This window comes from Oreochromis niloticus, linkage group LG18 (genome assembly GCF_001858045.2).
Source record: "Oreochromis niloticus isolate F11D_XX linkage group LG18, O_niloticus_UMD_NMBU, whole genome shotgun sequence".
Lineage (NCBI taxonomy): Eukaryota > Metazoa > Chordata > Actinopteri > Cichliformes > Cichlidae > Oreochromis > Oreochromis niloticus.
The window spans coordinates 2049052-2060594 of NC_031982.2; the positions used below are offsets into that span (position 1 = coordinate 2049052).

General features: G+C 41.0%; 1 protein-coding gene across 2 annotated transcripts; it reads right to left on the minus strand.

Annotated features, from left to right (window-relative positions):
- Positions 1 to 6704: 6704 nt before the first annotated feature.
- On the minus strand, positions 6705 to 11505 carry dusp12 (dual specificity phosphatase 12). Of its 2 annotated transcripts, none has more exons than XM_005457950.4 (8): positions 11304 to 11505; positions 10342 to 10606; positions 10088 to 10201; positions 9822 to 9940; positions 9610 to 9697; positions 8456 to 8547; positions 7346 to 7425; positions 6705 to 7191 (listed from the first exon to the last, which is right to left on the minus strand). In XM_005457950.4, the coding sequence occupies exons 2-8, from the start codon at positions 10602 to 10604 to the stop codon at positions 7048 to 7050; spliced, it is 900 nt and encodes a 299-aa protein (XP_005458007.1). In that variant the 5' UTR covers positions 10605 to 10606; positions 11304 to 11505; the 3' UTR covers positions 6705 to 7047. The 2 variants fall into 2 exon arrangements, with proteins under 2 accessions (XP_005458007.1, XP_003453216.1); XM_003453168.5 differs by having other exon boundaries at positions 11348 to 11504.
- Between the last annotated feature and the right edge of the window lie 38 nt (positions 11506 to 11543).

Genomic DNA, 11543 nt, shown 5'->3' on the forward strand with positions numbered 1-11543 from the left:
GCTCTTCTCTCGAGGAAGAGCTCGAGAGGTATTTCTCTTGGTATTTCTCCAGCTTCTCGTGTTCCTTCTTCCTGATATTGCTGTCATTCGGAACCGCTACATCGATCACTATGGCCATCTTCTCCTGTTTGTCTACCACCACTATGTCCGGTTGGTTAGCCACCACCATTTTGTCCGTCTGTATCTGGAAGTCCCACAGGATCTTAGCTCGGTCATTCTCCATCACCCTTGGGGGCATCTCCCATTTTGACCTCGGGACTTCCAGGTTATACTCGGCACAGATGTTCCTGTACACTATGCCGGCCACTTGGTTATGCCGTTCCATGTATGCCTTGCCTGCTAGCATCTTGCACCCTGCTGTTATGTGCTGGATTGCCTCAGGGGCATCTTTACACAGCCTGCACCTGGGGTCTTGCCTGGTGTGATAGACCCCAGCCTCTATGGATCTTGTACTCAGAGCTTGTTCTTGTGCTGCCATGATTAGTGCCTCTGTGCTGTCTTTCAGTCCAGCTTTGTCCAGCCACTGGTAGGATTTCTGGATATCAGCCACCTCCTCTATCTGCCGGTGGTACATACCGTGCAGGGGCCTGTCCTTCCATGATGGTTCCTCGTCTCCCTCCTCTTTCTTGGGTTTCTGCTGCCTGAGGTATTCACTGAGTACGCTGTCAGTTGGGGCCATCTTCGTGATGCATTCATGGATGTTTCTTGTCTCATCCTGGACTGTGGTGCTGACACTCACCAGTCCCCGGCCCCCTTTCTTCCGCTTGGCGTACAGCCTCAGGGTGCTGGACTTGGGGTGAAACCCTCCATGCATGGTCAGCAGCTTGCTTGTCTTTATGTCAGTGGCTTCTATCTCCTCCTTTGGCCAGCCTATTACCCCAGCAGGGTACCTGATCACGGGCAGGGCATAGGTGTTGATGGCCCGGATCTTGTTCTTACCGTTCAGCTGACTCCTCAGGACTTGCCTGACCCTCTGCAGGTACTTGGTGGTTGCAGCTTTCCTAGCGGCCTCTTCATGGTTCCCATTCGCCTGCGGGATCCCCAGGTACTTGTAACTGTCCTCTATGTCTGCAATGTTGCCTTCTGGTAGTTCGATCCCCTCAGTTCTGACTACCTTCCCTCTCTTTGTTACCATCCGACTACACTTCTCCAGCCCGAATGACATTCCAATGTCATTGCTGTATAGCCTGGTAGTGTGGATCAGTGAATCGATGTCTCGTTCACTGTTGGCATACAGCTTGATGTCATCCATGTACAGGAGGTGGCTGACAACTGCTCCGTTCCGTAGTCGGTATCCGTAGCCAGTCTTGTTAATGATCTCACTGAGGGGGTTCAGGCCTATGCAGAACAGCAGTGGGGACAGAGCATCTCCTTGGTAGATCCCGCACTTGATGGTGACTTGTGCTATGGGCTTGGTGTTGGCCTCTAGTGTTGTACGCCACATCCCCATTGAGTTCCTGATGAAGGCACTTAGGGTCCTGTTGATCTTGTACAATTCTAGGCATTCCAGTATCCAGCTGTCGGGCATTGAGTCATAGGCCTTCTTGTAATCAATCCAGGCTGTGCACAGGTTGGTCAGTCTGGTCTTGCAGTCTCGGCTGACTGTTCTGTCTACCAGTAGCTGGTGTTTTGCGCCTCTGGTATTCTTGCCAATCCCTTTCTGTGCCCCACTCATGTATTGACCCATGTGCCTGTTCATCTTAGCCGATATGATGCCTGACAGGAGCTTCCATGTAGTACTGAGGCAGGTTATTGGTCGGTAGTTGGATGGGACCGGTCCCTTCTTGGGGTCCTTGGGGATCAGGACCGTCCGACCTTCGGTTAGCCATTCCGGGTGTCTCTCGTTAACTAGCAGCTGGTTCATTTGTGCTGCCAGACGCTCGTGGAGTGCAGTCAGCTTCTTCAGCCAGTAGGCGTGAACCATGTCGGGCCCTGGTGCTGTCCAACTCTTCATACTGGAGACCCTTTCTTGGATGTCTGCCACTGTGATGGTTACTGGACCCTGTTCAGGGAGGTCGCTATGGTCTGCCCTCAGATCCACTAGCCACTGAGCATTGCCGTTATGGGTTGCATCCTTCTCCCATATGCTCTTCCAGTATTGCTCCGTCTCCAGCCTTGGTGGTGCTGTTCTCTTATTGTTCCCTTGCCACTGAGAGTACACCTTTGCTGGTTCTGTGGAGAACAGCTGGTTTATTCTCGTGCCTTCTATCTCTCTGGTGTACCTCCTCAAGCGGCTGGCCAAGGCCATACACTATGTATACATAGTATATACAGTATATATATATGTGTGTGTGTGTGTGTGTGTGTGTGTGCATGTATGTATATATATATATATATATATATATATATATATATATGTATATATACAGTAGCGGTTTTTGATACAGGCGACACGGGCGGTTGCCCAGGGCAGCATAGTGGTGGGGGGCGGCATCACGGGCATCGGCAAAAAAAAAAAAAAAAAATTGCTCGTACTCATGCTGCCCCAACATCATGCGCATTTAGGGAATGTCGTAGGCACCGATCGGTTTTCTATCGCCCATTTGCTGGGAGTAAGGGCGCCCTCCGTTTGCGAGGTGCGCCTGCTGCTTGCAGCACAGGGAGGAGAGGGCGGGGCCGGGAGACATGCTGCTTCCAAATAGAGCACATTTCATTCATAATGTTGTAAATCCAAGCCCATTATGTATTCATGATTTGAATCCTGGGTTGTGTGAAATCCCAGAAATAAACCCTAGACAAAGTGAATCTGTGAACTAAGGTGTAGGTCTATTAGGTTATGATTCTGGGGTTGGGGGATGGGTGTTCATACTGGAGTGCAAAATTAAAACCAAGATGGACAAGAAAAGTTCAAAGCCATCAGTTTAGAAAAAAGAGAAAAGAGGAGGAGGAGAAACGAGCAAAAGATACAGGTAAGCAGATGTGTCATTGGATCATGGCAGGTCATGTATCCTGAAACAATCAGAATCAGAATACTTTATTAATCCCTAAGGAAATTATATGGGTTACAGTTGCTCCAGGAAGAAATGGTAAAAATAGTAACAGTAACAGACTAAACTCCAAACAATACATTATGTTACAGATTTTAATATTAATTAGTCATTTTCAGTTGTTGATTTGTCCTGTTCTCATTGTATGACGAATTATGATGGCTGTCTGGTAGCCGTTTGCATACTATGCATACTCTCTCTTCATATGTGTGTGTGTGTGTGTGTGTGTGTGTGTGTGTGTGTGTGTGTGTGTGTATGTTAGAGGGAGTGTTCGCCCAGGGCACCAAACAGGCTAGGACCGCCACTGTATATATATATATATATATATATATATATATATATATATATATATATATGTATGTATATATATGTGTGTATATGTGTATATATATCTATATACACACTGTCAGGTTTTGTGTGGAGGCGAGGAAGAAGGAACCCAAACGCAGGACTCGCAGGTAGGTGAAGACTGGTGAAGGTTTATTATAAGGAATGGATGAACAGATGGTGAACTGACACTGACTGGCTGGATAACTGAATGGCTGACTGAACTGAGGGAACATACGGAAAGGACAACATCACACGAACATCAACATTAACATCAATGACACGACAAAGAACTGGTGAAACCGAGGAGCTTAAATACACAGGTTGAATGATGACAATGATTGGAAACGGGTGAGTACAGGGCTGAACATAATCTGACTAATGACACAAGCTGACATGGGAAAAAACAGGAAGTGAGAACATTAATGTGGCAAACTAAACTGAACATGAACAGAACTGAATCACTGGGTCACCGACCCAGGAACCCTGACACACACACACGTGTGTGTATATATAAAAACAGAAGATTGCTTAAAATAAGTAAATAAATAAAATAAAAATACATTTGTCAGTTTTGTCAAGACTGAAGAGAATCTTTCTCCTTATGAACAGCTAAATTATAGAAAACAGATAAAGATTGTGGGTAGAGCAAAGAGTCTCGGGTTACCATGACACTTTCACGGTACTGGGCCCACACAGTTTTTGTCTAAGCTCCCTTCTTGATAGTGATGGTGGTAGCATGCATGATCGAGTGTATGACCTTTTTAAATTGTTTCATAAAGTAAAGTTAAAATGGAATAGTATAATGCTTTAAAAATAGTTTACCCCTCTCCATGTGGCTAATAATCAGGCTCAGTCATATCTTAAAGATGGTACCATATCACCAATAGAGCTGTAGTAGTGTTGGGGGGAGTTGGGTGAGGGAGGTTCAGGCAGCAGTGGTAGGTAGAACTGAGTGGCACAGCTTTAGTATATTCAGCTGAACTGAACTGATAAATCATTTTCCTTCACAGAGAAGCAAATTTTTTACTTTTTATGACCCAGATGATTGTACGATTTTACATTTTTAAAAAAAACCTCTCAGGCATAGCCAGATTGTGCATGAAGCTCGAATGGATTCCCAAATACAATGCTAATGAGAGAATGGAAAACTCAGACCACATCTCCCTTTCATTCCTTTCAACTCTTTTCATTTTTTCATTTCATTCCACCTCTTTTACAAAACCATCTCTTTTTTAGTGTCATTATTATTGCTCCTCCTGCCCCTTTGTCTCTGCACCAAATTTCCAGAGTGTGTGTTCCAGTTTTCCAGGCATCTGTTGGATAGGATGGCTGAGTCCAGTAGTGGTTAAACAGTCTCACTTAGGACCACTTGCTGTAACAATACACGTGCTGTAGTTTGAGTTTTCTCAGGCACATTATCACTTTCACATTATAACCTTTATCGTTATAGTCAGTTGCTTTCAGTATTGCAAGCAGTGTTGTGCAAGATCACACTTTTTTGGGCTTTTTTGTTGTTGTTGTTGTTGTTGTTAATGAGGTGCTTTCCAGCAGAAGTTTCTCTCTTCTGAATAATAACCTAAACAGCCAAGACAAACTGAATTCATGGGCTAAAATTATTTGGAAACATGGGCCATGCTGGTTTTTTTATTAGTATGTATGGAGGTAAGGTTGAAACTATCAGAGTAAATGGACAGACTTGTTTAAAAAAAATAGAATAAGACTGTGTTCTCACACAAACAGAAAGGCCTCATATACAATGAGGTTATGTTAGTGATGATTTCTTACTCCAGTGAATTTTGCCATTGTCAGAGCACTGTGATATTCAGTCTAGTAAAGAATCAGTGGAACAGCTGGAAGATGTCACACATTTAGAAAATGTAAATCACATACTACCAGAAGCAGCTGTTAACTGCTCAGCAACCTCCTTGAAATAGCTCAGAGCACTTATTCGAGCAGTTACTTCAAAGCAGTATATATCTTTTAACCAGCTCAAATCTGAAGTTAAAAAAAAAACCATCCCAGGATTTTTTCAATTCCACCACCATCTTTGCTGTTGCAGGATTCTCCCATTGAGCTTTGTAATTTCTCTCCTACTACTGCAGGTAAGCATAAAACACAACGCAGCCAAAAGTTTATGTAATCAATTAGCTCCATCTAGTGGACAGATAGAAAAACTTCACCATTTGAGGTTTTAGTGTCGTGGCAGCTGTAGCTCGGGTGCTTAATAAGGTCCTCTACTACTAGGAAGGTCAGTGGACTGATCAACTCCATTTGTTGACGTGTCCTTTGAAAAGATACTCGGAATGAGTGGTGTGTGTGTGTGAATATTAGATTAAAGGCATAGATACAAAGCACTGTATGAATGTGTGTGAATCTTGTACACTTAGAGTCTGAACTGGATGTGATGCCGTCTTACAATCAAATAAACACAGACACCAGGTTTGGTCAGGTTCTGGATCATGGGCGGGGGGGAATGACATTTGTTATGTGTAAAAAGCTCTTACAGGTTACTCCAGCCATTTCGATGTAACAGTCCCTTGAGGCCTACTGTCCTGGTCCCTAAAATTACAGATCTAGGGTCTGTAACAGGTGTGACTGGTAGAATATGTTAGCTTCAGTTGGGTTTTTGTGTGTTCTACCCCTTTTTGTATTTTGGGGGGCTGATTTATGGGCTCAAGATTTTGATTGTTGTATAATTTAACCAAGTTTGTTTTGGGGTTAAATAAAAAGCCTTTCTATGGACTTTAACCTGTGCCTGATGTTCCTTCATTGCTCGTTTCATCACATCCACATTGGCTCCATCTGAACTCTGACCCACAGGCTCAGAGGATAAAACATTTTTACAAGAGTGCCGACCCAGACTTCCTGTATTGGGGTCCAAGGTTCTGAAGATGTAATAGGCCTAGGCTGCTGGGGGCTTCCATGGTGCACTTAGTGTTTCTTCTTCACTCAACTCTTTTAAGTTACTGGGTGTTTTATATGCCATTTTGCATTTACTCATTAGTTATGATTAATCTCTGTCTCTCTTCCATAGCTTGTCTGTTGTCCTGTCTCCCTCCCCTGACTCTGTGCTGGAGGTTTCTTCCTGTTTTTCTTTTTACTGTTTGTGTTTTCTCTCAACAATTTTAGGGTCTTTACCTTACAAGATAAACCAATTTGAGGCAATTGTTGTGATTTGGTGCTATATAAATAAAATGTAAATGTTTTCAATTATCAGTTTTTCTTCAGTGTGGGCTCATTGATCCCATGATAACTCATGCTGCGATTAATCTGTATAAAAAGCTTACTTTAAGACTTTCAACTAGGACAGAATGAGACAGGTGATTATCAATGTCAGGAAACAGCATAAACGATTCAGTGCTGCAGCACACGAAGAAGTGCATTTGCTTACACATTGCTCCTTTTAATAGCTTAAACATGAAATATTCAAATTCAAAAGAAACATATGGTCCACTTTTTGTGTGAAAGGCAGACATTTTCTTCTTTTTTTTTTATTTGTTAGTTTTTGGTAGGAAAAAAAAAAACAGATACACACATAGTACTGTTGTATACTAATCAGTGAAACATAAAAGTACCTGCAACAGTTCTTAGATAATATTTATTTACATTATGTATTTCAGATAATCATCCAAATCAGTCATTCTAAATTGAATCACTTTTTCATGTTACAAACTGGAGTATGTCTTTATTCGTGATGATTATTCCCTTTCTTACAGACTATATGGAAGTGCTATTTCATTATGTTCAGCTGCCGGATCTCATCCACTCTGTTGTGGTGCAACTGGAAGGCGGGAGTGACCCAACGGCCGCACGAACACTGATCTCCACACCAGCTGAATGAGCCCAGCTTACAGTTACACTTAGGACACAGCAGCTACACACACACAAAAATATATAAGAGAAAGGAAGAGAGAATGAGCAAGAACTGTAAATTAGCAAAAGGTGGTCATATCAAACATTCATATGTGCTCAAAAGTTGTTGGGCGGTCAAAAACAATGATGCAAGAGAAAAATGACAAGTTTTTTACCTGTCCATCCATCACTCCAAGTAAGGCTTGCTCCATCCATTGCACTGGCTCAATAAAGTATGATGTACACTGGACCTCTCCTGAACAACAACACATCAAAAGATTACAAGTTCAGTAAGTGCGATTACTATGTAGTCTTTTTATGGATGTATGGATGTACTGTGAAGCCAGTTTGAAACAGTCAAGCTTTCTTCAGTTTAGCCATGTCAACACAATGTAAAATCATTTCAGAGATAACAAGTAACAACAATGGTGATCAGTTTTCTTTGCTAACTCAGACTTTCTGCTTTAAGATATGTGCAAGCTCAAATAAAAGAGTCTGTTTAATGCATTACTTCACTCTTTATCCTTTCACAAAATGACCTAATCAAGAGCCTCTGACACCACCGAGAGAAATAAGTCATGGCTTAAAAAAAACAAAAAACAATTACAACAAAATTCAACACAAGTGCTCCAAACAAGACTTAGTGAGGGCAATATTGCAGAAACTTAAATACGATTAATACTCAATGCACTTCTGGTGAGGCTGTTTATTCAGCTGTCCCTGTCATAAAAGTAAGAAAACACAAATATCTTAGAAACTTTTTAAGAAATCAATCTGAAACTTGCTTAAAACTAAAAAATTATATTACTATTTATTAGATGAAAAACAAACTGAATTCACATTTTTAATGCCAAAATTTGAGCCGTCACACTTCTCTGACAAGTCATAAATTAAATTACTCAACATTCAACCACTAGAATGTTTTTTTAAGGAATGCAAGTAAATAAATAACTAAAATTAAATCTCTGGAAAAAAAAGAATGTGCTTTACTATTGTTTTTCAGCTTTATTGCAAAAAAGTTCATTTGAAAATTCCTGGATAACATCAGTAATTATATTTTCTGATTAACTAGCTTGTAAATATAGGTGGGGCATCTGTTAATAGAAATATGAAAAATGGTAATATTAATACTGTTAATCTAGGGCAGCTGTATCTCTGTAACATAAAAAAAAGAACATGTGGGTGAAAAAAAGTCAATGAAATGTTAAAAAAAAATACCCAGATACTAATTAAAAATGACATTGTCAATAATTTACTGAGTGAATGTTCACAGTATGTGTTCTTACCAGTAAGGTTACTGGCCTTTTTGTGACTAAAGGCCGAAGCTCCTTCTCCTACTAAATGACTGAGAATACTGGAGCCACGAAATAGAGTTCGACTGCAAGGAGAAAGTGGAGGTTACTGCCTGCAGAAGCTGTAGCTCAAACTGGCACACACACCAGGCTGAATACCCCCTTTTCTCCATTCAGAAGCAGAGTCACTCAGTTCCTTGGATTCCTTAGATTACATTAGGAAATTACATATCCTATCCAAGATGTACAAACTTCAAGACAAACTTTAACAATACCAGGATACATTGGTGTGAAAAGTGATTGCCCCCTAACCCTAATAACTGGTTGGGCCACCCTTAGCAACAACTGCAATCAAGCGTTTGCGACAACTGGCAATGAGTCTCTTACAGCGACGTGGAAGAATTTTGGCCCACTCATCTATGTGGAATTGTTGCAATTCAGCCACACTCAAGGGTTTTGTCTCGTCAGTCCACAGAGTATTTTCCCAAAAGTCTTGGGCATCTTCAAGATGTTTTCTGGCAAAACTGAAATGAGCATTTATGTTCCTTTTGCTCAGCAGTGGTTTTTGACTCTGCCACGCAGGCCATTTTTGCCCAGTCTCTTACTTATGGTGGAGTCATGAACACTGACCTTAACTGAGGTACATGTGGCCTGCAGTTCTGTGAATGTTCCTCTGGGGTCTTTTGTGATCTCTTGAATAGGCCATTGCTGTGCTCTTGGGGTAATTTTGGTCGGCCAGCTACTCCTGGGAAGTTTAACCCCTATTCCGTGTTTTCGCCTTTTACAGAGTTGTGTAGGAATTTTCCAGACTGAGAGTCACTTTTTCACACAGGGCCCCGTACGTTTGGATTAGTTTTCCCCTTAAAAATAAACACCTTCATTTAGAAAATGCATTTTGCGCTTACTTTAAACATTTAAGTGTGACAAACAAAACCAAAAAAAAAAGGAAATCAGGAAGGTGGCAAACACTTTTTCACACCACTCTAAGTAGTTTGCTATGATCGGCTGTGAGTCATAAATTAAACTGTGGACTGTTGAGCTAAGAAGTAAAATCATCAACTTAACAAAGTGTTTTGTTTTTTTTGTGTGCCATCAGCTTCTTCCTATTAAAGACAAGTAATTTGAAGCATTCAGGTTCCATCTCTCACCTGCACTTCCTGCATCGATAGGATGCTTCAGAGGAGCTGGAGTGGGCAGGGTCAACAGCAAACACCTCCCTAGGCACCCTCTGTAACTCTGCTCAAACACATGCACACATACAGAAAGGAAACATATAATTTAAGAACAAGAAAGCACAACACAAATAACAAGAAGAGCTCAAATGTTTAACTATAATCTCAGAACGTGTGTGTGTGGTTACCAGGGTATTTTTCAGTGATCTTGGTTAGTCTGTATTGTTTGTACAGAGGACTGGAGGTATCCACCTCACACTGCATTGCTTCGTACAGACACAACTGCTCCTCAAAACCACTGTTGACCCTAAAAGACATACATTTCAGCAAGTGTGCTTTGGAGAATTAAAAAAATATATATATAAATTTTATGTGTGGAGTAAGAAATATAATCTCTGCAGAAGATAAACATTAAATACAAATAATAGTACTTTAAAGTGAAACACACACTTACTGTACATCTGGTTTGAGGCTCTTTAGTCTGTGATAAGCCTCAGTGAATCCCAGTTTGTATCTCTTCATTAGATAAGCAGTAACAATGGTGGCACTGCGACTCCGACCAGCCTGACTAAAACACACACAAAACCATGTTTGCAGTTTGCCACTTAACACGATTATTTCACATTTCATGTTTTCACAAGCTTGAGTATAATAAAAGGAGCATTTTTTAATCACAATATTGAAATTTGATATATAAAATTGCCTTACCAGTGAACCAGTGCAGCCCGGCCACCATCCACAGCCTCTTTAATGAACCCGAAACTGGTGTCCATGTAACTGAGGAGGTCAGAAGTCTCTTCATCTAAGACATCAATCCACTTCCTAACAAAGGCTCTATCATCAGGAAACAGTGGGCTGGGGTCTACAGAATCTACAGACAGGATGTGACTGATGTTCGCACTGACCAGTTCCTGGTGGTCGTTGAGGTTAGCTGCAGTGCCGATGTACAGCCCAGGGTCCACCAGAATCATGACTGCAGAGACATATAACCATGTCTATAACCATTTTTGTAGACCACATTTACAGCTTTAAACATTCTGATCACTGCCCAATTTCTCAAATCAAACCTTTATATTTTTTCCCCCTTTGGATCATTTTGGCATTTCATTTGTTAGATACCAATTTAAAATTAGAAGATTAAAATGTGAACATAAAAATATCAATAAGCATCAAAAACAAAAAATACTTTTTATACATACATACATACATACATACATACATACAAGTATAGGAATAGAATACAATTATGTTTTAATCTTAGAAGCAAATTTGGACCGCTGTCTGAATTTTAATTTCAAAGGTCACCCGGACATAAAAAGGGTCGAATCATCAAACAGTTTGCTGTCTTTGGCTTAAAATACGGTTTTTATTAAAAGCTTTTCCTCTTGGAAGTCACTGCTGCCACCATCGTTGCTGTTATTCATCAACTGATTACCATTCAGTGCCATGTTTCTCTATATATTGTCTCTGACACAGCAAAAGATTAAAAATAGGATGCTTTAGTTCAAAGAAACCGTCATTAGTATTATTTTCAAGTAACTACTTTTGTTTTCTGTGTCGCAAGTAGTGATCGTGTTCGGTTCAGTTCAGTTGCCAAAATATCAATCTGAACTTTCACTTTAACATCTACTCATTCTGACAACCCACACACCCTCACATCGTTCACTCACTCGCGATCTCTCGCAGTCGTTTTCGCCTTTTTGCTGATTCTCACCTGCTTCGCCTTTTAGTGTGTAACGCAGCTACTGATTTAAGAGAAAGTGAGTGCAGTGAAATACGTTACAGACTCAAATAAAATCCCAAAAAGTTAACGTGTAGTCTCTGTATCAGCATTTGGTTCCTGTTTTAAAATGCTCGGTCGGAAACGTAGATGTCAACACAAACACGCGTCGTTAGTTCCGACCTCGATA

Bases quoted from the DNA above. Each gene is read 5' to 3' on its own strand.
- dusp12 (XM_005457950.4), bottom strand. From the start codon at position 10,604: ATGATTCTGGTGGACCCTGGGCTGTACATCGGCACTGCAGCTAACCTC. The intron at 10,202-10,341 runs GTAAGGCAATTT...TGTGTGTTTTAG, and splicing joins CGGGCTGCACTGGTTCACTG to TCAGGCTGGTCGGAGTCGCA. The intron at 7,192-7,345 runs GTAAAAAACTTG...GTGTGTGTGTAG, and splicing joins TTGGAGTGATGGATGGACAG to CTGCTGTGTCCTAAGTGTAA.